Source organism: Myotis daubentonii, chromosome 5, assembly GCF_963259705.1.
Source record: "Myotis daubentonii chromosome 5, mMyoDau2.1, whole genome shotgun sequence".
NCBI lineage: Eukaryota > Metazoa > Chordata > Mammalia > Chiroptera > Vespertilionidae > Myotis > Myotis daubentonii.
In genome coordinates, this window is record NC_081844.1 from 57,575,236 (window position 1) to 57,601,298 (window position 26,063).

The 26,063-nt window shown below is 42.4% G+C and overlaps 1 protein-coding gene across 9 annotated transcripts in view; it reads left to right on the forward strand.

Annotated features, from left to right (window-relative positions):
- NR3C2 (nuclear receptor subfamily 3 group C member 2) overlaps window positions 1-26,063 on the forward strand; it is a 295,026-nt gene that overhangs the window by 237,706 nt on the left and 31,257 nt on the right. For 8 of the 9 annotated variants that reach the window (XM_059697882.1, XM_059697880.1, XM_059697881.1 and 5 more), the window contains 2 exons: window positions 6,013-6,363; window positions 7,569-7,713. In XM_059697882.1, coding sequence (XP_059553865.1) covers window positions 6,013-6,363; window positions 7,569-7,713 — 496 coding nt within the window. Of the gene's footprint in view, window positions 1-6,012; window positions 6,364-7,568; window positions 7,714-26,063 lie in introns of those variants that run through there. The other variant, XM_059697885.1, reaches the window with a different exon arrangement.

Genomic DNA, 26,063 nt, shown 5'->3' on the forward strand with positions numbered 1-26,063 from the left:
AGGTCTTACAGATTCTCCTCTTGGGGATGTCATTACTTTGGGTGGATTCCTACTCAGGAGAATGGCCCAGTCTCCACATGGGCCATCGGTGTGATCTGAATCACAACAAAAGCAAACCAGGGCATGGTGAGAATTAATACGAGGTGTACAGGGAAGTGTGAGCTCCCAGGAACATAAAACTTCTTCTCCCTGCCATTGTCTGACTCTGAATATATTGTTAGTTCCACTGACTCACTACATATTATAGCTTTATAAACCCAATTACCTTCTTCTGTATTGATCCAACATCTCTGAGACTGGGATCTCTGGTACAGACCTTGTTACTCAACATTGCACTGCTCACAAAAGCAGGGCACTGTCTACACAGCGGGTAGACAGTAGTTATGTGCTAAGTAATGGACAGATGTATTCTACAATAATAGCAGCAAAAGTATTTTTATTAAAGATATAAAGGTACCTATGAATATCTTTATATACACATTCATATTTAATATATGGAGATCCATTAATTTGGAATGTCTTTCCCCCCCCCTGTTTATGGAGGTTATGGTTGACAAATAAAAATGGATATATTTCAGGTGTATAACATATTATGACATAAGTATGCCTGTGTAATAATGACCACAATCAAGCTGATTTGTAACATCTTCATCACCTCACATAGTTTACCACTTTGTGTATGTGTGGTGCGCAATGTCTTTTAAAGAAGTCAAAGGTTGGGTTTGAGTTGCTATGCTAATAAAATCAATAATGCCTGTTAATTTGTTACATAACGTAGATTAACAATATTTGGAGGTACTTCTTAAAATGCTTTCTTTTCAAGTTTCTTAACCTCTCAAGGAGTATTTGTAAACAATGGCAGTGCCTCTTCAGTATTATCGATTGAGACATTAGTTATTTATTCCTGAATCAGTGTGCCCTGGACCCCCACCCCAGTTCTGTGGTGTGTGTGACCTTGAGAACCATAGATGCCCATTTGCTATTAGTACAAATGAGAGAAGTTTTGCTGCAAAACCAAGTAAATTTGTAGAAAAATGACATTGCTTCCTCTGGTTTCATGACAAAAATACTTGGTTGTCTCCTGAACTCTCGGAGCATTTTGCCTCTGGCAGTAGAAAGGCAAAGAGAAGTCCTCAAGTAAAGAGGACGTGGAAAGTAGGAACTCCGGATCTGGGTGAGGGGCTGTGAGAGAGAGAAGAAGGGGTGGGTGCAGATAGCGGCCTGTGGGTTTAAGCCAGTGATTACACTTGGCCCATGAACAGAAAGATGCGTGTTTTCATATAACATCCATATATCTTCCTCATTATAATTACTGCCAACATCGAAAATGTCAAGACATGGCAGGAAGTATGTCTAAAATGACAGAATTCTTTCTCACTTTAACTTTTTCCTGTGAAATGTTGTGATTGAAAACATTCTATATCGGTGTTTCATTCTACTCCAGAAGAAGAAAAAAAAATCTGTGCTGATTCCCTGCTTCTGAATCTAAACGATCTTTAATTGCACACACTTGAGAAAGTCATGATGGAAGGACCACAAGAACCCTGTTGGTCTCGTCATTTTACTGGGGAAGCAAGAAAATGTAGTTTCTAGTCAGCCACCTTTCTACCACACCAGTAATTTGCCAAAAGGGTATGTACTGAATCATATCAGCCTCAGGAGGTGGAGCAAAGCGAAAGGGAAGGGTTATCATGCCACGTTCATGGCCTTTGTGCATCTAGAGATCCCCACTGGGAGCTTGCCACCATTTTTATAGGGTCCCACCAGATGCTCACAGCTGGGTGCGTTGCGCATGTCGGCAGGATAGGAAGCAGGGCCTCTCCACCCCACAGCTCCGGAAGAACAATTCATGAGAAGTCAGTACAATTCTGCCTCCCAGCAAGGCCGGGAGAAACTGGCTGTCAGGATGCTGCCAGTAATTAAGGATTTGGCCCCAGAGGGCAGCCACTACCCATGTGCTAGTGACTGTGGCATCCAGGAAGAAAAAGTGAGACTCCTCCAGGCTTAAGTGGGACTGGGAGACATTTAGTCAGATTATTGCACGCCATACACGCACACTCGCACAACTGTGGCTGGCAGTGGAGAAATAAAGTGTGGCTCTGGCCACCTGGGAGCTTGAGTGCCCAAGCCTGTTAACTCCACACTTAAGGAAGGTGGCAGGTAGGGATAAGACCCAAAACTTATGTTCACTCCTGCATTGGATAATGGAAACCTGCTCATCAGGTATCTTTGGCTAAAGATTTTTCCTGTGTAATTAGCAAACTTCTTAATTATACAGTTGGATTTGAAGCTCCTGCCAACCTTAAAGTGTAAATAAATACAAATTAAATAAAGAGAAAGGATTAGCAGAGAGAGCGCATGGTACAGAGGTTAAGTGCAGGCTCTGAGCCCAGGCTGTGGCCTTGGAGGACCTGTCTCTCTATGCTTCAGTGTTCTTACCTGTAAAATGGAAATAATATACTTAATCACAGTTTTGAACTGTGCTGAGCCCCTAAGTGCCCAGTACATTTAGTTTATTGTTATTTGAGTGATGTCATTTTAAGAGTAACAACTCTACGAGTACAAATGGATCAGTAGACCCTTTGAAAAGGAAGAATAATAATTCAGAAATTGAATCTCAAAATCTCAGAAACTTGCCTATGTTTCCTATATGGAAGTAAACAAATACTTAAAATTTGAAAATGAAATAAATTCTGTCAACATTTATTGAGTACCCATAAGCATCATGGAGAATGTTGTAGGAATACATCAGACCTTATCAACTTCCAGGAGCTTTAATTCTAGAATACAGCAGGTGTTAGAAAAACAGCATAGAACGGTTAAGCATTTTAGGAAGGCTGCCTGGAGCAATATAAGTATAATTAATATATAACCTTACCTCCATGCTCTGAGAAAAGATACTGGATGAAGAGTCTGCACACTGAGAGTACATATTGCCTTGAAGTATTTAAGTAAATACAGATTATTATTCAATTCTAAGTGCCCTATATATATTCATAAAACCACAGCATGAAATTAAATATGACTGACATGCTAAACAGAATGTTGATAATCTGCTCAGTAGGTTATGTTCTAGGCCACAGTTTATAACATTAGAGGAAATGTGAAGGGTCTTTTTTCATGGTATTTCATTGCACTGACCTTAAATAGACCATGAGAATAAACACAGCATTATAGACCTAAGGCCTTAAACAAACGTGAATTTTATCATTAATTTGCAAGCAAATATCACTCTTAATAAAATTTGAGAATATCACCCAGGGCTATTTCTAGTCAATCAAATTGTGGTTATTATCAGATGTAGTTTTATACAAGGTGAGGACATTTCCATGAATGGGGACATTTTTAATATTTGCGAAATAATTATGGGAAAGAATGGAAGTAACATTGAAATACTATTTCAGATGTTAGTAATGACTTTCAACAGGTTTTTATTTTTCTCATCCATTTAGCTCGCTGTGAGATAGGAGAGGGCAGCCCTGCTGTCCCCATTTCTCATATGAGAATCAGGTGAGGCTTATGCAGGTGTATGTGGCACAGGGGCAGTTCCAAGTGTCTGGTTCCCGATGACCAGGATACGCTTTTAAGGATTTTCCCAAGCTCTTCCAGAGTCATCAGTTGGCCCGCATTTTGGATTATCTACATGTTTGGTTCTTTTCTTCTCCTCTGTTTTGCCTTTTCTTTTTCTTTTTTCTTTTTTTTTGCATTTAGCTGCTATTTTTTCTTTTGTTCGTTCTTCAGACGCACCTTGGTTGCCTCCTGTATGCTCAGTGCTATTGGACAATACTTTGTCGCAGCTCCCATTAGTATTCATGAGATTGACACATCTGTTTTTTATTCAAAATAATCAGATTTTTCTGCCTCAACTTTTTATAGGAGGAAACGGTCTATAAGAAATTAAATGATTTGAAATTATTAGAATTTTAAAGTTACTTTGCTGATTTTAAACTCCTTAAAATAGGAATTATAGCTTGTTCATCTTTTAAGCCCGTTCCAATATTTAATGAATGTGTGGCCAGTACTTCTATTGTTGGATAGTGGCTTTTATCTGAATTGGTAAGTGTTTCTGTGGTGAATGTGGTAAATGTTAATAGCTGTAATTGTAAACATAAATGGTTACTATTAAAATCAAGTTCATTGGTGTGGCATAGTCCTACACGGTGTTACATTTATATCCTGTAAATTCCCCACATATGTTAAACTAAGTAGAAGTTGTCTGGGTCTTCAAGAATTTTAAAGCAAATTCTTTTAAAAAATGGAAAACCTTCCAATTGCAAATTGAGTTATTACCACATCTCTAAATTCTGGGCTTTCTCTTCTCTTTATCCATTCATTAATCTTCCCTATCTACTCACCCACCCTACCCACCTGCCATCCACCCATAACCCTCCTATCTGCCTGCCAATATCCCCTTCCACCTTCTCACGCCTTCATTTCCATTATCTATTTTAACAATAATAACTTTGAAAGGAGTGTGAAAGAAAGACAGTTGCTAATAGAGTTAGCACTGTGTTTTTGGTTTTAATAAAGATGAGCACAGCCCTGACTGGTTTGACTCAGTGGATAAAGCATTGGCCTGCGGAATCAAGGGTCCTGGGTTCGATTCCTGTCAGGGGCATGTACCTTGGTTGCAAGCACATCCCCAGTGGAGGGTGTGCAGGAGGCAGCTGATCGATGTTTCTCTCTCATCGATGTTTCTAACTCTCTATCCCTCTCCCTTCTTCTCTGTAAAAAAATCAATAAAATATATTTTAAAAAAAGATGAGCACAGTATTAATCAATTGACCAAAATCTGACACTTTTAGGAGTAAGCAGGGCACTATTGATAATCATGCTGGGAAAACAGGCATAAACCAGGGCTGTTCTGGGTACATCAGAGCATATATATGGTCACTTGTTCTGAAAGTCTAAAGTGGGACTCTTATATAGTATTATGTGTGTTTTTTTAATTCTAGGCTATATGTTATGTGAATTCCTTGTATTAAAAACAAAGAGTGGACAGACTTTTAACTATTGTATTTTTTATGTATTGCTGTAACTTGCACCTGATTTTTTGTGTGGCATCAGTTCCTGTGCATTTACTAGTTAGCTGTCCAGTTTGAAATCATCCAGATATTTAATTTCTTCCCCTTTGTTATGTTGATCTGGGGTTGATTGCTCTCCCACTCATCCCGTGGAAATCTGTGAATCACTTGCATTAGGTATAGCATTTCCCAGGGTGCCAAAGGGGCTGTAACAGAGGAGGAACACCCAATATTTGTGCTTCTGTGCCCACAATAGAGCTGGGGATGCTGGGCTGGCAGCATTTGCATAAAATAACCACTCTGCATAAGCAGGTGATTGTGCAGGGACCACAACAGGGAGAGGAAGCAGCACCAAAGAAATTCCTAGTCAGGGGGAGCAGGGACAGCATGAGGATAACAAGCTCAGTCAGGCCATCCTGGTGCTTGCTGGCAACTCTTCAGTGGATAAGAAGTGGGAATTACTGACGTATAGAAGGCTTAGCTGAGGCATATGTCATTTATTAACCCACGAAATGACTTTTTCCTCTGAACTTGAGTCTCTGTTTTACATACACTTGCTGTGCGATCTTAGGCAGATCTCATAACCCTTTTGGTCTCAGTTTTTTCATTATAAAATGAGACTAAGAATAGTACCTATTTATAAAGTCATTAAATTGGTTCATTTATATAAAGCATTGGGACATGGTATTCCAAAAATATTTTAAAAGCTACTATTTCTGTTAGTATCATAAGTCACCTTTAGAGGAAAGGCATGTTTTTTTTACCAATGAAGGGTGGGGCAAATGTAGGTTACAGTTGCCAGTACACAAAGCAGATCTTATTCTTGTATTATTATTTATTAAGGATCCCTTTATTTTCCACACAAATAATTGTAAACCTTCTTTTGTCCCACTCTATATAAATCAATGTTTGATTGTAATTTAACTCATATGGTGTATATCCCTATCGTAATTTTAATTTGCTCTCATCACTTATGATTTTTATACAGCCCGGAAGTCAAAGAAGTTGGGAAAGTTAAAAGGGATTCATGAGGAGCAGTCACAACAGCAACAGCCCCCACCACCACCCCCACCGCCCCAGAGCCCTGAGGAAGGGACAACCTACATCGCCCCTGCAAAAGAGCCCTCTGTCAACACGGCGCTGGTCCCTCAGCTCTCCACAATCTCACGCGCACTCACACCCTCCCCTGGGATGATCCTAGAAAGCATCGAGCCTGAAATCGTGTATGCCGGCTACGACAGCTCCAAACCGGACACCGCCGAGAGCCTGCTCTCCACGCTGAACCGCCTCGCGGGCAAGCAAATGATTCAAGTCGTGAAGTGGGCAAAGGTAATTCCAGGTAGGCTTGCCTCTCCTTCCATGGTCTGTGTCCTGAACTGGACAGGGCAGGGCAACCTCTTTCACCACATCCAACTGAGTGATCAGAGTTGGCTTTCTCTTAAATCCCGGGAGCAAATTGTAAAATTGTCAGATGAATCGAGTGCGTCGCGGAATTCTGGTTAGTGTGCTCACTTCTGCGCAGCAGTTAGAGTTGAAGGTTCTCTTGGTAACAGGTCACACATTTCCTGTGGATGACTGTGATGGCAATGTCATCCCAGAGAAATGGTCGTGAAAGCAGAACAGCCTGTTACTAGCAGCTTGTAACCAAGGCTGATCTAACCAGAGACCAAGTACACCTGTCTATTAAGTTGTAGGAGCCCCTAAAAATGTCCTTTCAAAAAATAACATCTTACCTCTAGCACCCTTTAAATTGTCCTTGAAATTCCTACTTTAGTCATTTTTTATGCCACAGGATTTTATGAATAAGGTCCCCATTAATTTACAGAAACATCACTTAGAATTGCTACCATAACAGCCCAGTACAGTTACCCAAAGCAGTTTGTTAAAGGACCTGTGGCCACCCAGCAGCCATAGGAATGCAGACTGGGGAAAGCTCGGTGACGGATTGTTTGAAGAGGAGCCTGTCACTGGGAATACAGGGCCTGGGAAAAGGAACAGAAGAAGGGCTTCAGGCCCAGAAAGGAGGCCTGTGGGACCGGGGACAGGTGCCAAGAGTGCTTCTCCCACTTCAGAACTTCGTTGAAGTCCGGGGTTATCCCAGACTATGGGAAGCAAGGAATAATGCTTGTTCCACCACTGCAAACTCATGAAGAGTAAAAGCTACATAATTGCAGATAACACAGTAGCTGATGTTATTAAATTACCCTATATGTTAATATTATTAACTGGGAGTAGGATAGAGATGTTTTACAGGTTAATACAGAGTCTTCAGGCTAACCAAGGGTTTTAGACCATCATCCAGCGAAACGCCCCGAATTCCCCAGTCTTATTGGCCCTGGCTATTCACCCTCATTGAGAATTTAGAGTGAATTGAAATGAGGCGTTAAACAGGGCCAAGCCCAGGGTGGGTACTCTGTAAATGGCTGTGACATTGATTGGAATCTTAGAGGAAGGTAGCTGTTGGGAGGTTAACTTAAGAAGCTTCTTCCTGGAATGTACTCAAATGCTAAGTGTATTTCTGTGTTTAATTGTTCTGTTCTTCAGGATTTAAAAACTTGCCTCTTGAGGACCAAATCACCCTCATCCAGTATTCCTGGATGTGTCTATCCTCGTTCGCCTTGAGCTGGAGGTCGTACAAACACACAAACAGCCAATTTCTCTATTTCGCACCAGACCTGGTCTTTAATGAGTGAGTACCTGTTAATTAGCCTTCATAAAGCAGACTGCAGCGTTATTTCTTATGTCTTTATGATTTCTAGACAGATGTATGTTTGTGAAGGAATCCACTGCTGCTTGCAATTTTTAAGAGTTAAAAAAAGCTATCATTTGAGAATTTAAAAATTACTCTTTACCAAATCATCGTGCACATGCCTGCATATGTATAAATCAGTATATATAAATCTCACATAATAGTATGTGGGAATTGTCCCAAAAGAAAGATGATCCAGTTGGCTCCAAAAGCTTGACTGGTACAAAGCCACAATTAATAGAAAACAGCCGCTTTTGGTATCTACACTCAGACTGTCTAATTTCTAGGAAGTGTGAGTATAGAAGCACCTACTTCTGTGCACATTCATGTAGAGGTTCTTCTGTTAAGGCTGCACAGCTGCTTGGGGTGTTTTCATGACAATTATTTTTATTCTTCTTTGCAGTCATAAGAGAAGCCAAACTGTTAGTTTTGTGATGCACTTTCAAAGATTGAAAGAATTGCGGTTGGTTTTCCTTTGGCCATGAATTCATTCCTATGTTTTAAGTTTACATGTTAATGCTGTTTGTATTCCACATGCGCGCATTTCCTCTGTGTCTCTCCAGCAGTGCTTCTTTGTATTTGTTGGGTCAAGAGATACAGAAAATAAACTGGAACGTTGGAGTGCTGAAGTGAACCACAGCCATATTCCAACAGATGGCTCTCCCTGGAGATATGAAAATAGGGGTGTTCAGTGGGGAAGGAAGCAGATGAGAAATAGATTGATGATCAAAGAAACAAAAGCAATGGAAGAGATTAAAAGTGGACACAGAGTGCCAAGATACTGAAATAGCACCAGCACTATTTACCTGGGAGGACTGGTTCACCCGAATACGGTGACCTGCAGGCACCAGTATCCCAAGATAAATCAGGAACGGCGGTTGTTGGCTCTCAAGGTGACCCTTCTCTTGGCAATTACAAAGAATAATTCTATTACTGCATAAATTTTCACCAAAAGCATGAAGTGCGGCCAAACAACTGACGTGCACATTTTAATTTACTTGTTGTCCTCAATAATTAGTTGATATTACTAAATAATAAGCCTGTTTTAAAATATGGCTTATAAGCCAAAGGAAAACATAGTAAGGAGGGTATTTTCTTTAAAAAGAAGTGAGGGCAAGAGGCTGTTGGTGTCATCCAGTGTGTCTCCATTTCTTTTCAACAGGAGATTAAAGTGATCCATTTAATTTTATTTAGCACGTACATTTTTGTCATAAAATATATGTAACAAAATTTTCCATTTTAATTATTTTAAGTGTACAGTGCAGGGGTGCTAATTGCATTCACATTGCTGTACAGCCCTCCCACTGTCCGTCTCCAGTCCTTTTTCATCGTCCTTAACAGAAACTCTGATCCCAGGGAGCAGTAACTCCACATTCCACCGACCCCAAAACCCTGATAACTGCTAGTCTGTGAATTTGCCTGTTCTAGGTATTGCATCCGACAAGGTGTGTCCTTTTGCTTCTGACTCACCCTTATTGGAGTATGTATCAGGATTTCATTTAACGGCTGAATATTATTGCATTGTATGTATATACAGTGGGTCCTCGTTGATAACAGGTTTTGCACTTGTGAATTGGCCTCTTTCTACCTTTATTTGTCAACCCTTTCAGCACTCTCGGGGCTGTTTGCAGGCCTGCACATAGGCAGTGCGTTTCCGCGGCCCAGCCTGTGTGTTTCAGCTGAGACTGTGTCCCATGTCAGCCTTCGTGTTGTAAACAAGTGTCCTTCTCATGGTCTACTTAGTGCCATAGGTTGGCACTGTTGGGCTTTATGTTGGTGATTTCCCTGTTTAACGTGACTCCCAAGCACATGCTGAAGTCTAGGGTTCCTGAGGGCAAGAGGCTGTAATGCGCCTTAAGGAGAAAATGCAGGCTCTAAATAAGCTTCTTTCTGTGCTGTTGGCCGTGAGTTCAAAGTTAATGAAACAACAGTATGTGTCACTAAGGTGTCTCTAACAGAGACACACATAAAACGGGAGTAGGTATAGGTCAGTTGATGAAAATGTTAGAGCCAGTGGCTCTTGAGAGCCTCATGCTCCCGTAGGAGGAGCAGTTCAGTGCTCGCTAATTCAGCCTTTGCTGCCACCTCCTAGAACATAAGACCTTATTTATTTTCACCAGATAGAGAGACTTGCCCACATTTTGTTTACTCTTTCATCTGTTGATGGACATTTGGGTTGTTTTCCCCTCTGGCTACTGTGAATTTTGCTGCTATCCACATCGGCATATAAGTATGTGTTTGAATCCCTGCTGTCATTTCTTCTGGGTATGTACCCATGAGTAGAACTGCTGGGTCACATAGCGATTCTAACTTTTGAGGAGCCACACAACTGTTTTTCACAGCAGATGCACCTTTTCCCTTTTCTGGCAATGTAATGAGAGTAACAAGAGTTCCAAATTCACCACATCCCTGCCAGCACTTATTTTCTCTTTTGTTTTGTTTTTAAATAGCTATAGTAGGTGAGAAGTGTTGGGGAGAGTTTAAAATATACTCCATATATAACATCATGTAGATTTAAAGTGTATAGCATGTTGATTTGATACATTTACATATCCTATATAATAAAAGCCTAATATGCTAAGTGTCCAGTCGACCATTCAACCAATCAAAAGTGTAATATGCTAAGGCTGCTCAACCACTCACTATAACGTGCACTGACCACCAGGGGCCAGTCTACCAGTCGATCAGTCACTATGATGTGCACTGACCACCAGGGGGGGCAGATGCTCCAACTGGTAGGTTAGCTTGCTGCTGGGGTCCGACTGATCAGGACTGAGCAAAACGGGCCAGACGTGCCCTGGAGCCCTCCCGCAGTGGTCCCTCCCCGACTGGCCAACCTCCTGTGTCCCTCCCCGGCCCCAATCGTGCACCAGTGGGGTCCATTGGCCTGGCCTGCACCCTTTCACAATCCGGGACCCCTCGGGATGTCGGAGTGCTTGTTTTGGCCCGATACTGCAGGCCAACCTGAGGGACCCCACTGGTGCACAAATTCATGCACCAGGCCTCTAGTTGTAATATGATTGCCATTGTGCCTCTAGCACCTTTATCATGTCAGATAATCATCATTTCCTTATTTGTGGTGGGAACAAATAAAATCTGGTCGCTTAGCAAGTTTAATGGTTATAATACCATTGTCTGTATTCACTATACTGTGCATCAGATCTGTAGAACTTGTCTACTAGTTGAAAGTTTGTGCGTTTAAACAGCATCTCTCTTCCCCTACCCCTAGCCCCTGACCAGACCACCATTTTACTCTGTTTTTGCAAGTTTGGCTTTTTAGGTTCCACAAACAAGTGATATCTTAGTGTGCTTGCTTTATCTGTCTGACATATGTCTTAGTAGGTATGAAGTGGCATCTCCTTGTGGTTTTGATTTGCATTTCCCTAATGTTGGGAACCTTTCATGTGCTTAATTAGCCATTTGTATGGCTTCTTTAGAGAAATGTCATTCAAGTCCTTTGCCCATTTTTTATCAGGTTGCTTGCCTTTTGTTCTTGAGTTGTAGGAGCTCTTTACATATTCTGGGTATCAAACCCTTATCAGATATGTGATTTGTAAATTTTTCCCATTCTGTGGGTTGTCTTTTCACTTTCTTGGTATAATATCTTTTAATGCACTTTTAAAATTGAAGTTTTTAATTTTAATGAAGTCCATTTTATCTTTTTTTCCCTTTGTTGCCTATGTTGTCATCAATTAATTTTTAATTGTGTGCAAACATTCAACTTTACAGGTTCCAAACAAAGTGCAAAATTGTAAGAATCCTTCTTAACAAATGAAACTTAGGGTCAAGCACCTTATATTTGAAGCCTGGGAGAATTAATGTCAATAAAGAGTTTGGAAAATAAGGAATAATAAACCAAAAAAAGAAAAAGGAAAGGTCATGTAAGTTCTTTATGCATTTATCTGTTCTAGAAAATAGTAATAGAGATAAAATGGAACCAACAACAAAAGTTGCATTCTAATGTTATAAGTAGTTTAAATGTTATGAAATCACATAATATTTGAATGAAAAGTTTGTTTCTTCTTCTGAAAACCATTGACCTCAACTTGAACCTAGACTTCTGTAAGCTTTCGCTCAACTAGAAAGAAAAGGGTGGAGCTGTGTCTTTTTCAAAGGACTGGGAAGGGGGAAGGCTACTCCCAGGAAACATTTGGGGATGGCATAAAGCCTTTTAGGCAAGTTGAGCTTGATGCGGTAGCTCTATTACAGGGTGCTATCACAGACCCTGTATTTTTTAGGGAAACTGCTAAGTTACAGAGAATGTCCTGCAACTAAAGTCTGGATGTGGATGCATGCTTCATCCTGCATGTATTCAGTGTTCTAAGCAGCGGTTTTAGAGTACTGGGGAAAAAATATATAATTCCTGTCTCATAGAACATAACAGTCTAGTAGGAAAAAAGAAATCATTTAAAGGATCCCAGAGTTATTATTGTGATAAGTATCGAAAGGAAAATTGCTTTGAGGGCAAGCAGTTCATGGGAGGTGTTGATCTAGTCAGGAAAGGTTTCCCTGGACTAAATTAGTGTCAATCAGGTGAAGGAAGTATAAGAAGAGGAGAGCTGATTTAGGCTGAGGCACCAGCATGTGCATAGGCCCTGTGGCAGGGAGGGCCTGAATGAAAGACATTGTAATGATGGACATGGAGAGATGTGAACAGGTGTTGAAAGCCAAAAGCACCAGCAGTTGCCAGTGGTTGGATTCTGGTGGGGTTTGGAGGGGAGGAAGAAGTCAATGTCTAGGATGACTTCCAGGTCTGGGCCTTAAGTGCCATGTAGGATTTGGTTGGTGTGACTCCCTGGACTAGGGAACAAGGACAGAGGACCAGGGTTTAGAAGGGAAGAGTAAGGGAGGCCAGATTTGGACATGTGAGGGTTGAATAATCTTTGAAACAGTATCCAAGAGGAAATATTAAAGAGGCAGTTATTTATACAAATCAGAAAGTTAAAGAGAGGTCCAGGCCAAAGGTACAGATTTGAACATATTTTGCAGTAGAGTCTAAAGAAGGAATCCCACATCTCCCTGAGATTAAATGCCATTGTAGCCCCAGGGAGATGTGAACTGGAAGTCTGGAAGCACGCCCACTCATTGCCTGCCAGCACCTTGCACATTCGTCCCTGCTGAATATGCCCTCTGCTTTCCCCTGGCAGTGCCTGCACTGCTGCACCCTTCCACCAAAGTGCAGGAAGCGACCTGGCATTCTGGGCAGGGGAGTCACGCGTGCCATTCCGCTGAGGGTAGGACCCGTTGCTGTGGTCCTCTCCGCTCTCCACCAACCCTCTACTGTTGAGACCACCTCTCACCTGCAGTGATGGCTCTTTTTTAGGTGTCTGTATCCCCCACCCACCCTTGTCTAGGTGGCACTTTCTCATTGAAGTCACAGACTCAGTCTCATCGTTTTTCATTTCCAGCACCTACACTGTGTCCAAGGCACAGTAGGTAAGCTGTAAATATTTGCAGAATAAATGAATTATTGAACAAATGAACCAAATAGTCTGTTAATCAGTCTAGAAGGGGATTTCTAAATTATCCTTTCTCGTGATGAGGATGAAGTTTAGAGTAAAGAATTGTGACATGGGGTTTCATGAACGGAGGCACTGCTGTGTTTAAAACAGTGGACAGAACTTCAAAAGGCAGTCATTCTGCAACCTCCCCCTCCAGCTGTGCACCAGCATGGTTGGACCTGGAGGAAAGGCAGGGAGTAGGGAATAATTAAGGAAAACGTTCTTCCTAACTTCTTATTAAACATTGGGGTGAAGATATGAGTTAGTCCTTTAAATTAGCATAGAACTTTTCTTATAAACTCAAAACTTTTCAAATATATATTAAATTATTAATTATTCCATTTTTACCTTAAAACAGCTTATCATATATTGTACCAGATCGCTGCAAGTATTCACCTTTCTTACCAATTCAATACACATATTTGAACTCCCATTTAAGCCTGTAATGAAATTTCTTTAGAATGTTTTTTATTAACTTCTGAAATGAAGGTTTGGTCTGCACTCTCTTTGGAGACTCAGCCAGTACTTCAGAATTAAAGTGCGGTTAAGAGCAGATTTGTATTGTCTCAAGTTGTAGCCCAACGAGAAATGTGTTTTGGGTGACCTTTCAGTGCTCCGTGGCTCTGAACCTTTCCTTGTTCTGCCTCACAGGTTGTTGGTAAAGTAGAGAAGGTGTAAGTCTTGGTGTCCCTTTCGGACCCTCCCTGCGAGCGCTCTGATGTGGCTGCAGGAGGGGAGGGAAGTCAGCCCGCACCATCCTCAGGACCAAGTGCTGACTCTGCGATGGCGGCACCATAGAAAAGCCATGTGAGACGCAGTCGGTCGTTTCAGGTCATGTTTCCTGGAGTGCGGTCCATCCCTGTTGGGTGCCCAGCACGGGCTCACTGTGCTGTCGGAGCCCAGTCGTCCTCAGAGCTCCCCTGCACCCAGCTCTGCCCGCAGGACGGTGCCCTGAAGGCCCCTCTGTGTCTAGGGTCCCCCAGCTCCTGGTGGCCTGGCTCTTATGCAGGCTGCATGTTCCAAGGCTGTGTCGCATGGTTCAGGGGGGATCTGAGCGTCCTCGTGGGGGGCTAAGCGTGGTTGGAGGTCCAGTGTGGCATGCTGTGCCCTCCATCCCGAGGCTGGACATTGGTATTCCTGACATAAGGGCGACTTCTGTGCCTGGACTCTTCCTCCCGCAGAGCCAGAGCCAGAGCCAAGGTCAAGGCCAGAGTCAAGGCCAGGGCCAAGGTCAAGGCCAGAGGCAGGGCCAGGGCTAGGACCAGGGCCAGGGTCAAGGCCAGAGTCAGGGCCAGTAACAGGTGAGTAACAGTAGTTCTGATGATAGGGATGAGGACGAGGGATGGAGCCTGAGCCAGCTTCCCCTTCACTGCCCCAGCCTCTCTTTCCCTCCTCTATTCCCTTTCTGCTTCGTTCCGGTAGTATTTATTACTTCCCACCGGCTCCCTGGGTCCCTGCTCTGTGTTGTTTCTAGTCTCTGGCATACTCCCTTTCCCTTCCCCTCCGTCACTTGCTCCCTCCTCCAACTCCCCTCCTCCTCCTTCCCTCTTCCCTGTCACATACACCTCTTCTCCCATCACTGAGATGCCCCTTGTTGGATTTTTTTTTTTTTTACTTCTGGTTTACTACCAGGGGATAAACTTTAAAAGAAAACAAGTCCCTTCTGCACCTTTTCTCTGCCTTGGACCCAATGAAAGCCCAGGCCCTGTACCAGCAGCTGGAGGGCCCGGGTCTGCAGCAGAAAGTGTGAGCATTGTGCTTGTTGGACGGGAGAAGCAGCTCCCCTGAAGGGCGCCTGTGCAGACCGACCCACCACCCACCGTGGCTCCCACTGCTGCCTGCTGCTTTGCCTGGCCAAGCAGATGGTGGAGTTTGAGAGTCCTGAATTAACAGAAACAGTGTCACTAGTAGGAAATGGCCCATTCTTACCTGCAAAGGGCAGAAGCATTGCAGAGTGGAATTCTCTTACACAGAGGTGCGGTGCAGAGGACACCTGTTACCTGAAGGAGGCCACGGGGGGCCCTGGGGAAGGTGCAGTGTGGCCTGAGGAGATCTGATAAGCTGCAAACTAGAAACAGGCATTCGCTCAGTGTGTATGGGGCCGAGGAGAGGTAGGTACAGTCCCCCCAAAACAAGAGCTATTTTCTTTCCTTTTTCTTTTTTAAAAATTTTCAATTATAGTTGACATTCAATATTATATTAGTTTCAGGTGTACAGCAGAGTGGTTAGACATTTACATCGCATGCGAAGTGATTCCCCCAGTAAGTCTAGTACCCGCCGGACAGCACACAGTTATTACAGCATTATTACTGCCTGTAATCCCTATGCTATTTACATCCCCATGACTATTTTGTAACCCCCTTCTCCTCCCAATAGTATTTTATTCTTCAATGAACCTAGCGTAACGGTAAGAAGTAGAGTTGTAGTAAGTAGATACTTCCAGACATTTCCAGCAGAGGAATTGAGAGCAGGGACATTCTCAATGATTTGGGCACACTTCAAGGAAAGGTCCGGAAATGAGGGTGCCAGGGACAGGGACTGTCCGTACCTGGGGAAGATAACCCTGAGGAGAGCGGGGTTAGTTTAACACCAGAACCACAGGCAGACTTCCTAACTCATTTCCTGACCCGCTTTCTTTTTTGCCAACCCCTGCCTCTCATGCAGGACCTCTCGGGGGAGATGGGGACACATGTTATTCATTCAGTTGTTCATTCAACTAACTTGAGTCTACTAAGCACTGATCCAGGCACTGGGAATACCACAGTGACCGCACCGTGGAGCTCACACCCCACGGAGGGTGGGTGCCCAGGACAGTGGGAAAGTGGAGGCAGCTTTGTGAAGAAATGCACGGCTGTGTCCCCAAGGCCCACGGCTTTAGGCAGCACGCCTTCGTCCCTGTGGTGGCTGTATATACCTGCAAGAAAGTGGCATTTCCCATGGTGAGGTGGGGTGTGGATGTATTCTCTCAGAGAGCGAGCGAGGTATATAGCTACACCATTCTCCTGGTGCGCTAAAGCACCCAAGCTCATTCTTGACTCAGCCCTGACATTTGGTGTTTGCTCTGTGCAGGAGGACGGCTTTTCTCACCATCTTGTCTCAGCCCCAGATATTCCGTATCCATCAGCTTTTGCCTGGCCACCAGACCTGAGCAGGCCTCTCTGCCCGTTTCCTCCCCGTGGCATCAGGGCTTATTTCCTTTGTGGGGTAGGTCTCCTGCCCCCGTAATGTCCACTGGGGGCAGGGGCAGGGGCGGGACCTGGCCTGTCTGGCTCACCTTTGCGTCACCAACATCTAGGATACTGTCTGGCATTAGTAAGTGCTTGACGAACTGATTAATTTCAAAATGCTGTTTTCGACATTATTTCCTGCTGCATAAACTCTGTGCTGGACAAATGAGCATTTCTCTTCCCTGGTCCTGTCCTCCCCCACTGTGTATTCTCTCCTCACGCTTCCTTTGCTGCTTCTCCATTCAAAGTCACGAGGGACTTTTCCTCCCAAACTCTTTTTTTTTTAATATCAGTTGTTTGGTGCTTTATGTGTTTTATGTACATTTCACTCCAGATAGACCATAAACTCTGAGAGCACAGAAAGTATGCATTTAAATTCTTTCAGAATAGACAGCAAAAGGCTTTCTACGCAATTGGCACTCAGAGACGACTTTCAGCTTGTTAATGAGGACTTTTCCTAGCGTGAGGGTCAGAAGCAAGTCCCTGCGGTGGGTTTACCCTACAGTGTTTTTAGGGCTTAGCATGTGAACTTAATGAAAAGGATTCATTCTTTATGGAGTTGTTTTCAAGTTTCACTTCAGGAAGGCTGCTGTATGGTAATATGTCTTGCATTGTAGTGTACCTGAGAAATACCCTAAGTCATTAATGAAGCTGGTTAGTTGCCAGTAGAGTATGAAATTAAAGCAAAGCAAATAGGAAGGAGCAATCTAAACCATATATAACTGTATTGGAATAACAAGGGAGCTATTTTTCATTTTGAATAAAAGTCAAAACCAGTTTAAGATCATATGTTACCTTTAAAGGCTTAGGGTGGCTAATATTAGTATATTTTTAATTTCAGTTAGCAGGATCAAGAACTTTGGTCTCCAGCTAAAATACTCTTCCCTTTCATACGAGATAAAAACCACAGGAGTGACTTTCTTTTTTGAAAAATTGATGGAGAACATTGAATTTTGGTGCAGTGGTTGTGTTGCCAAAGTGGGCAGGTGAGGAATGGATTGATTGATTAATTACAGGACCAAGGAGGCTCCAGCTTCCCCCATTGACACTTGTCACAAGACAGGATGGTGGCATGGATGGTGCCCTCCGGATTGAAGCAGGAGAACACGCTCGCATGTGTCTTGATGTGTAAAGTGTGTTCTGAACAGGTGTCTTTAGACACTTCTAGAACCAGAACTGAGCCACATGGTTATCCATTTCCATTGTATCACAGCAGAAGGATGATTTGGGTTTTATATCCCTCACTTCCAACAATGAACCCTAAGCTACTTTAATGGGATTGTGTGTTTGGAGGGCTCTGAAGAAGCCATTTAATTTCGGGGGGTTCTGGGATTGATACTTTTCTGACAGCAACAGTGGATAAGGGCAAGAAACAAACTAAAAGAATGTCCTATTGGGAGACCCTCAGCTTCCTTATTTACAAGCTCACTCTGTGTCTGGTTCCTTCGCGCTGCAGTTGGAGTGTTGTCCCAGCCAATGTACAAATTTACATTGTGGCCCACATCTATGCCCCTCCTCCTTCAAATCGACAGTGCCTCAGTAGACTCCATGGAATTGATGGTTTGTAAACTCCCAATTCCCTTTTAGTGCAGGTATGATACCCCTCTCTGTCTTAATTAACTCAGGCCACTGTCACAAAACACCACAGGTGAGGGGCCGGCACGGGCGGTTCTGGTGACAGCCTCTTCCCGGCCTGCAGACAGTGCCTCCTCAGTGTTCTCAAGGGCAGAAAGGAAAGGCTGTGGTGTCTCTGCTTCTCCTAAGACACTAATCCCATCATGGGCTCCACCCCCACCGAGCGACCTCCCAAAGACCTCACCTCCTGATGTCATCACAGTGAGAGTTGGGGTTTCAGCATACAGGTTTGGGGGGGATGCATGCATTCAGTTCATACCATTCTCCATTTACATGATCCTAGAGTTAAAAACTAGTTGATAGCCAAGTGGTTTAGAAGGGGGGTTGAGTGATGTGAGCTGATGCTGAAAGCTTGTGAAAGCTGTGCTCTGCGCTGTCTCCACTACGTTATCCTATTTACTCCTCCCAGCTCTGTGAGGCAGGAATTTATTATCCCTCCTTTAAATATGAGGAGGCAGTGGCTCCAAGCTTTGAACCCAGATGTCTCTCAGTCTAAAACTCAGAATTGTTCAACAGCATCAAGGCTCGTACATTGACTGTGGGACTTGGCTTTCAGCCGTTACACACAAAGGGGACCTTTGGAGCCAATGGTCAGTTTCATTAAGTTGGAACCTTCACTAACCAGTCCCACATCATCTTTCATGCATAGTGTGTCCAGTGTGTAAAGAACACAATTGGGAAGTAAAACGTTGTTAGAAAAATGGAAACTTTGGTTCAAAGTTTGAATTATTTCTCTAGATCTGTTTTCCTTCCTTCCCTATATGACGATATTTAAGAGCTTAATTGTTGAAGACCCAGGGCTCAGTTCCTAACTTTGCTGCTTACGAGCTTGATGTTGTCAAGTGAGTGAGTTAGAGTCACTAAACCTTCATTTTCCTTGTTTAGAATAAGGACTAGATCAGCAGTTCGTACACATGTTGTTCTCAGGACCTCTTTGTGCTCTTAAAATCATTGAGGACCCCGAAGAGTTTTTGTTTATATGTAATACTATTGGTATTTATCCGTATCAGAAGTTAAAACAGAATTTTTAAAATATTGATTACTTGATTCATTTTAAAATAACAGTAATCATCTCTTCCTTGTAGAGTGAGGCGATATCATCAGACATTGCATTTATTGCTTTAAAGTGTTACATCCCATTGTTTTAACATTGAGGTTACATGTTAAGGCTTTTATACACTTTTCCAAGAGGAAGAAAAGTGACAACCCAAAGTTTCTCCTGTACTTCAATATGACCTTTTGTTCCCTTTCTCCCTCCCTCTCTTCTCTCCCTTTCTCTCCCTTTCTCCCTCCCTCTCAGAGCCAGTGGCTGGCCAGGGACTGGGGGTCCTGTCTGCTCAAGCGATCTCAGGGACCTAACACTTTTGAACTGTTGGCCTTTAACACATTGCTTCTGGGTGATGGACACACACCCCCAAAGACTCATTTACTTGTTGTTAAAGAGAGACTACATGGCCAGTGCCATCTGCTTACAGGAAGTTCAGAAGTTCACAGAATGAAAAATAGACGTTTACAAAATGTCAGCCGTGCCCCTCGCTGCCTTGACTAGTAACCTACAAGCGGGTGGAGAAGAGAAGGCGCTCAGGCTACCCTTGGACTACACATTGTGCTCATGTCATTTCACGTGCGTGTGTAGCGTGTTTCTGTGCTGACGCTTTACGGGAAACAGGTGTCCCTGCTGGTGGAGTGGCCTGGTGGTGTGGTACTCATTCCACGCAGTCATGAATGATGTAGATGTTCAGAATGTCCTGAACAAAATCTGCTCTGTGACAGATGTTCAGAATCAGTAATAAGAAAGGACACGTGGCCAATCTCTAATAAATTAATCGAGTTGAACATCATAATTTTTTAAGACAGATGATTTGTCAGCTTTCAGAGTAACTCAAACAAAAGAAACTACCTTTCACCCAGAGTATGGTGCCCGGAGATGTTTCCTAGGACCCAGTTGATTAATGGCCAGCGTCTGTGATAACGGTCCCTAGAGGTTTAGCTGTTTTCTTCTTCTGAAACAAGACTTTCACGGTAGAAGAAGGAAACTGTTATCTTGCAAAGTGAGCACAATTGCTGGGCACCTTCCACACCCCCACCCTGGCACATTCACCCCCTGCTCCCGTCACCTCCGCGGGTGTGAGCCGTTGCTATGGAAGCACAGCTGCACCTTCATCAGAGTGAACGTCCTCCTTTATACCTGTGCCAGGCTGTGATTGCTAGAACAACGTCACTTTTGCATCAGGAGGAGTATGACTCCACAAGGTGCAGCTTGATACAAATCTTGTATTGCACTAGGAAGAAGTGATTTGCTATCACCCTTCACTCAAACAAGAGTCTATCAACACTTCTAATTTCAGCAGTTACCTTTTTCACATTCTTGAAACTCACTAGTTATCAGGCAGGAATCTTACCTTTTATGGCTCCTTTTTACAATGAGGAAACGGTGGTCGTTTGTTAAAATTAAGCAATGTCTTTAAGTATGTATCCCAAATGTCCCTATTTAAAGCCACCAAAGGTTTTCTGTCTTCTATTGAACCACCTGTGGTCTGCATACCATGAAATTTCCAAAAATTAGTATTTAAGTCTACAGTCTACAAAAATGAGGCTTGAAGGTATTAAAAAACTCCATCTTCTTTGGTCTCCTTTCTATGTGCAGGGCAATTTTGGCCATAAATCTTAACAGTCGTAAGTGCTCGTCCGCTGTTAGGTGTTTTGACTGTAGTTGAACAGTGAAGAGTGCAGGCTCTGAGACCAGACTCAAAAGTCACTTTATTGAGTTAGGAACTACACCTGCTCGTCTGTCAAGGACTCATACAAACTTCCTTACCAAAGCCTACAATCAAAACATGAGGTTCGCTAGGTCTTAACGCGTCCGGTGAACAAACAGGCCCGCCTCTGAGCCCGGGCAGGCGGGCCGCTGGTGCAGGCCCTCCCGCAGGAGCGGGGTGCAGTGGTGTTCATGTAAACCCCTTTGCCAGAGACCCGCACTATCGGAGGAGATAGACAGTGAGCTAATACTCTTTTTTAAATTTTCTGCAGGTTACTGTGTTCCTTACCTTATCCCAGAGTGAGAGATTTAGTCACATATCTTAGGGATAGGTGTTCCTTGCATGATACCATAGGTAGAGTCATGAAAATGTATTTAGAAATCACTTTTTTAATGAATTACATTGTCATTAGTCTGTGAAGTTCACAATTCAGTGACGACTAAGATTGACCCTTTAGTTAAGCCAGAACATCCTTGAATTGTGATTTACCAGCGAGACCCTCTCTCTCAAATCGGAGTTTTCACAGTGGGTCACGGCTGCCTGTTTTCTTTCCTCTACCAAAAACATGCGTCCTTGTACCCAAAAGAAACTGTGCTAAGCATGTAAGTATTTAAAAATCTAAGGTACAAAGCAATGTTTTACCAAAAACTTTATGGTAAAATACATTTATTTCCTGATTTCTAAGACAGTCCATAGTCAGATATGGTTGCCATGTAACCAGGCCCCTTCTAGATTTTTAGATCGTCAAGTGTTATTTTGATCTGTATAACATCCATTAAAGCCAGTGGAAATTGTGATGCTGTAGTCCAAGGGCGGTTCTATGAAAACATGTCCCTTCTGGAACATCAATTAAGGTGACAAACAAAACCCTGAATTGGCTGTTAACTATTACTAGGCTTGGCTATGTAAAATGGATGAGAATAGATGGGTGTCATGGAGACCATGGGACACCACTCTCTCTGACACAGGAGTCCAGTGAAGCAATGACCACAAACAACATTCGCCAGTGATCCGGAGATTGAAGCTGCTGAGTTCTGCCGTGGCTGTAAATAAATGACATAAATATTATAAAAATGAACAGACATCAACCACAACTAGGAAAATAGTCCTCCTACGGAGATATCTTGTTTGTCTGTTAAGGATAAATCTAGTAAGAATATGAAAAAAATTAAAAACCATAAACTGGAATAATTTGAATGCTCAAATTGAGGTCATTTTTATTCTAATTAAGGTTTGTGTGTGTGGAGGGGGGGGGGTGGACCTGTTTCTGCATCTGTTTTTTTAGGAAAATAACAAGCCTGAGACAGGGACCATCTGTTACACTGACCATATAACAAGATGTTAGATTTGCTCGGACATAATGATGTGGTTTGCAGTATCAGATGTGAGGAAGGGCTGGTCTTTTAGACCTGCCGTGATTATGTGTGTGCACCACACCACTCAAGCTATTTAACTCTCATTGACACTATCGCTGCATACACTCTAGCAATCACACACACACACACACACACACACACACACACACACACACCCCTAGGGACAACTTATGGCAGTAATAGCATATTAGCAAACCTGTTCATAAAGAGGCCTCTTCTTGAGATTGCAGGGACTTCAAAAGTGAGCATCACTGTGTGTTGGTTATATCTGTATTTGAAGAGCAACTCAGAGTCTGTGCAGTCACTGAATGTGCCTGTTCTCAGTAGCGACCAGGTGCTTATGAAGCACTCACATACTTGTGGACCGATGCATCGTAAAAAATCAGTCATAGACAGATACACACCTTATATCTGGAAGGACACAGCCCTTCCAAGGGACGAGAGCTGCCTATTGTTTAAACACTTCACAGGTTTATTTTTGGAGTTCCTTACTACATAAAGTGATGCCTTACACACCTAAAGTAAAAGGTGTTTGGTACAATACTGCTAAAGGGCCTTCAGTTAAAAATGTCATGGTACCATCGTGGGTGCCCGGAAGTGAATGCCAGGACCCTCTGTGCTCTGGCATCATCTCTAAACTTGGCCCATGTGAGATGGTGGCATCTGGGAAACGTGAATTTTCTGAAAGAGAAAGGATTGATAGAGAGTTCTTCTGTTTTTCCTTCCCCCTTCGGGTACTAAAACTACAATAGACAGGCCTTTGGGGCACTGTTTCTGACTAAGTTTTTGAAATTATGGTTCATTAAAGGACTTTTACTCTTCCTGTTTTCAAAAAGCATTTAGCACCACTTGCCATAAAAGCATGGACACAGCAAGTCTAAATATCCATCAAGACACAAAAAGGCGAAAAAGACAAGTCATCAAAATAAAGGATTAAAGAGATATTTTATATATTATAAAAGAAGAAGACTGAAAAGCCTGGACCCTAAGAGAAGTTACATAATTAAACACAAATCTTAGTTTTTTAATCCCTATCAAACAAAGGATAGTATAGTAGGTGGGATCATGGGTTGCAGAAATTTTTTTTTAATTTAAAAAATTTAATTGTACTTAAAATATCAATAAAATTTACCATCTTAACCATTTTAACTATACCGTTCTATAATGTTAAGTACATTCACATTGTTACATAAACAAGTCCCCTCCACCCCCTCTTCCAGCCCCCAGCAACCACCATTCTACTTTCTTTCTCTGAGTTTGACTACTAGGTACCTCATATAAGTAGAATCATACAGTATTTTTCTTTTTGCAACTGGCTTATTTCCCTTAGCAGCACGTCATTAAGGTTTAGCCACATGGTAGCATGTGTCAGAATAGCTGTTAAATAATATCCCATTGAAGGCTTTTACCGCATTTTGTTTATCCATTTATTTGTTGATGGACACTCACGTTGCTTTTGCCTTTTGGACATTGTGAATAGTGCTGTTGTGAACATGATTGTGCAAATGTCTTAGAGTCCAGTCTTAGAGATTCTCTGCATAGAAGTCAGCTTGCATTCTCCCTGCCTAGGGCCACAGCTTGAGTTCCGGGAGGCGGTCAGGCTAGCCTGGATGCTTTGTGGGCTTATCAGATGTGGTATGTACTTATCAGTGTCTACCTGTCAGAGTAGAAGATGAATATGATTCCTGGACTGCATGTAGCCTGGGGCAGTCATTTCCCAGGTCAGCTGCCTCTAGATGGTCCTCTGGACAACTAGAGGACTAACCCTTTCAAATGTGCTTTCTGCTAGTGTCTTGGTAATCTAGTACTTGAATACTAACACACTAGCATGTTCCTGCAGACAGCGGTGGCCAGTAGGTCCAAGAGGCTGTTCTCCTAATGTGAAACCTGGCAACACTGTTAACATGTACTGATCGCACATACAGACGTTGTTCAGATTGTTTAGCTACTAAGTTAAAAACCGGCAGCTAGCATACAAATCATTTAAACTGTGACTATCCTTCCCATTGTGATTTTAACGGGGGCTTTTTTTTCTGATTTCCTATCTTATGTGAATAAACTCCATTTCCAATTCTACATTCCCTCAAAAGCCGGGGGGCGGGGGGGAGAGATGTTTTCTAACTCTTAAATTATTCACTTTGGTCCCAAATGAATTGGGTTTGAAGACACGAGATTATTTTAATTTATTATTTTAAAACTTTTTAAATGATCATATGATTGTAGTTTAGTGTAATGGATGTTCTAAGAGAGAGGACAGGATGAAGTTATAGCTATGAATAAAATTGGTGTTCTAATTGGAGAAAATGATAACTTACAAAACTACGGAAACATTTCTTTTTCTGAAGGGTTTCTCTAAAAATATTTTTAGAACTGTTTTTCTCAAAGGTTTTAACCAAGGTCTTTGGAATGGGACTGGGTCTCTATGCACATTTTGGTGGTTGTGTGTATTATTTATCCAAAAGCAGAAGTTATTCTGTTCCTGCAAATGAAACAATGTTTAGAAATGGATGATGTGCCCACGGTTCACGAGTAGAGACAGATGGCTATCAGTTACTCAGGTCTGATGTTCACGTTAATGTAGGGATATTACCTGACTCAGTAATCTCCTTCAGCCTCTGCATTAGTCCACTGTCCAAGGGTGACGTTGGCATTTACTTTCATCTTTTAGAAGCATTATACAAAACTCATCTCTTTCCCAAAGTAACCCATATTTTTTCACATTACTCTACTCAAAATGAGGTAAGATTATTAAATGAATAAAAGCATGTAGCAAAAAAAAAATGTCTGTGAGGTAATATTGCAAAATTAATATCAGTATCATGCCAAAAAGATTGTCCTTGATTCAGCTTCTTTGGATGTACATTTCTGTGCATTTAATCTAATTATACAGAAATGATGTGATGCAAAATGTGTTTTTGAGATGGCCTATTTTCTTGAAATTTCAAGCTATATTGAGTACACAGTACCCTTCATTTAGAGAACTCAATTTCATGCCGTACAAACAGCAATGGAATTTGAAAACACAAAGTCTTACCACATAATGGGGACCAAAGGATAAACAATTGAGTGAATATAACAACAAAACATATGAGGGATCAAATATCTTTATAGCTGTAAAGAGATACTATGGAGAAAAGAGCTAAAAACTGTTGGGCTGATAGATGGAGAGAGGAAAAGGCACAAGGTTTTAATTGTTTAATTCTTTCACTATTGTTGACATACAATATGAGTTTCAGGTATACAACAAAGTGACTCAGCACTCATACGCCTTATGACATGATCACCACAGTAAGTGCAGTAACCATCTGTCACCCTCCATGGTTATTACGATACTACTTACTGTGTTCCCTGTGCTGTCATGACATCCCTGTGACTTATTTTATAACTGGACATTTGTACTTCTTCTCGCCCCCTTTCTTCCTGTTTCCTCACGCCTCTGGGAGCCACTACTTTGTTCGTGTATGATTTCACTTATATGTGCAATCTAAAAAAAAACAAAACAAAATGAGACAGAAACAAACTCACAGATACAAAACCTGGGTTTGGATCCTGGTTGCATCCTGGACTTAAATGTTCTTATCATGACCTTGATGATGATCTTCACAAGGCATTGTGAGAGTTAGCAAGAAGAAAGGGAGATGTGGTGTGTGGTAGGCATTCCATGAGGGGCAGCACTGAAGGCCACGGGAGTCCCTTGGCTACTTCCTCAAGACCGAGAGATGCTATTCACACTGAAGCGCAGAGCATGCATTCTTCAGGTGTGTGGTCACATTAGCGTTTACATCTGCTTTC